Source organism: Labrus bergylta, chromosome 11 (genome assembly GCF_963930695.1).
Source record: "Labrus bergylta chromosome 11, fLabBer1.1, whole genome shotgun sequence".
Classification (NCBI taxonomy): domain Eukaryota; kingdom Metazoa; phylum Chordata; class Actinopteri; order Labriformes; family Labridae; genus Labrus; species Labrus bergylta.
The window spans coordinates 26,297,696-26,300,195 of record NC_089205.1 but is presented as its reverse complement, the minus strand read 5'-3'; the positions used below and the strand labels follow the sequence as shown (position 1 = coordinate 26,300,195).

The 2,500-nt window shown below is 39.0% G+C and overlaps 1 protein-coding gene across 1 annotated transcript in view; it reads right to left on the bottom strand.

Moving 5' to 3' along the window:
* The window catches only part of eml2 (EMAP like 2), a 34,349-nt gene that overhangs the window by 31,786 nt on the left and 63 nt on the right, over window positions 1-2,500 (bottom strand). The window contains exon 1 of the mRNA XM_020653492.3: window positions 2,476-2,500. This exon is cut by the window's right edge and continues 63 nt beyond it. Coding sequence (XP_020509148.2) covers window positions 2,476-2,500 — 25 coding nt within the window. The remainder of the gene's footprint in view (window positions 1-2,475) is intronic.

Below are 2,500 nucleotides of genomic sequence, written 5' to 3'. Positions count from 1 at the left end.
TTGGCTTGAGATGTGACCAGGTGTCCGAGGAGAGCAGATCTGATGATCGCTCTGTATGAGGCTCTCTGGTTACAGACAGAGCGCAGATGGCAGAGGTCGAGACAGGCTTAAAGAAAAGAAAGGAAGCAGACTGATGGACACTTTAGCAGTCCGATGAAGCTTTGCAGATGCTGCACGGCTGTGATCAACACTCTGATCTCAGCTCGGTTTAGTCTACAGCAGCATCCCGGCACAGTGAACAGCTCAGCACAGTTTGCATCCTGGCTTCTTTACCACAAAAGGTTTTCACTTAGAGTAGAAATCAGCTGATATAGAAACCTGATCTGATACCATGGCAACAAAAATACAAGTCCTGGGCGACATATACTGAGTGATTTCTTGTTTTTATATAACAGGAAAAACTGGTCATAAGATAATGAATCCTCCACCCTACAACTAAAGACAGGTTTTCATTTGACATTCATGCATTCTGAAAATGTCAACAAGGCATTATACCAGAGACATTTATCCTAGGTCTTCTTCTCAACTCAATCTTAATCTGAGTCTTGGGTAAACCTTTAAAACTCAAAGTCTAAACTCAACCTGGTTAAAGAGATAGAGGATTTGGCTCGTCTTTTACTCCCTGACAGAATATTTAGTGGTCAGAAATGTCCTTTCAATCGGAAAAAAACAAGGAAAATTGTCACATCTACTGGGATTGAGAGGCCAAAAAAATCAAATAAATACTTGATCAATTTTCCTGGAGTATGACAGACTACACAGTGTTGAACAAATGTATGAAGGGCAGACAAAACAGCGTTCTTCACGGAACAGTAAGAAATGACTCCCAGGTGAAGCAGCCGACCATCTGTCACCATGAGCTCGTCTGTAACCTGCAGCTGATCTTACATTTTGTATTTGTGTTTAGTATTTGACTGTCAGCCTTTGCTTATCCAGTGTGAAGCTCAGCGAGGTGACCTTGTGCTTTTCTTACAGTTTCAGTAAAATATGAATCTCTGAGGGATCAGCGGGAGGTTTGTTTGGACCACAACACTCACCAAATGGCTTTAAGTGGCACATGTTACATCTTGGATAACAAACACCAGACTCCCATGACCCCTCGCTGTCTCTGCACCTGCTGCTCAATATGGCCGTCTGTGACGTTTAGTGGACTGTGGGGGGACAGAGGGCCGCTCCACACACAGTTCACTCCTCCTGACTAACAGCATCAGCAGCTAACATGTATTCAAGTGACTGAGTGAGATGAACGGTCCAACAGCTGGAGGAAACAACACCTTCCTGCTCCGCTGGCAAGACACTCATTTGACTAATCAGCCCACAATCCTCCATTGTCACCACAGATATGATCATCCGACCTGCATTGCATCAGGAGCGGGTGTATTTGCATCGTATTTGTAAAGCGGGACGTGACAGATAAGGCTGCATCGTGCATTCAAATCCAAGATCCAATATCAAAGCAATAATATGATCAGGTAACAAGATTCTCTTTCATGACAACAACCAGCATAAGTCCGAGCCTGTCAGGTTTTATAGATGCTGGGTGTTTTGTAGCTGTGGACTGAGAGGAAGTTCAGTCATGACTCGGACTCAGTGACACCTGCAAACTTCATCAAGAAGGTATCGACACCACACACACGCTGTAATGTTGCACGGTGACACCAAAAACACTGCAGCAGGACATCAACTAAAGCACCTGGTCTCATTGATGGCTGGACTGAGACGGCTTATTTCTTCCATAAAGTCAGCGCATTAAGAGAAACTACCAAATTAAAAAACATGATTAAAATATATTCTATGCTTCATATCACCTGGTTCTTCTTTTGCATATCAGGTATCCCAGCCAACAGCAGGCTGTCAGGAGGAATATGTCCATATTTTCACAATTATTCAATTAAAAATATGTAGGAAAATATCCTAAAAAGCTTAAAATAAAAAATAAAAAACATAAAAAAATGACACTAATTTAACAATTATTCAATTAAAATTATGCAGGAAAATATCCTAAAAAGCTTAAAATAAAAAATACAATAAAAAATTAAAAAAACATTAAAAAATGACACTAATTTAACAATTATTCAATTAAAATTATGCAGGAAAATATCCTAAAAAGCTTAAAATAAAAATAAAATAAAAAACAAAAAAAATGACACTAATTTAACAATTATTCACTTACAAATATGCAGGAAAATATCCTAAAAAGCTTAAAATAAAACAGAAAAAAATTATAAATAAAAAAAACAGAAAAAACTGACATTAAAATAATCTCTGAGCTAATCAAATAAACCTTTGAATTTAACGACATCCAATCCGGCTTCTCATGAGATCACCAACCACAATGTGAGGACGTGTTTCTATCAAATCAATAAAAATGTTTATCAACACATCTTTGGGTGAATTTGTTTGCATTTTAAAAAAGGCATAAGAGGTCGTTGTTTTCTGTAAGTGTCAGGTGAGGTGAAGGAGAAGCTTGCTCACCGTTGTTGCAGTACTGTAGCAGCAG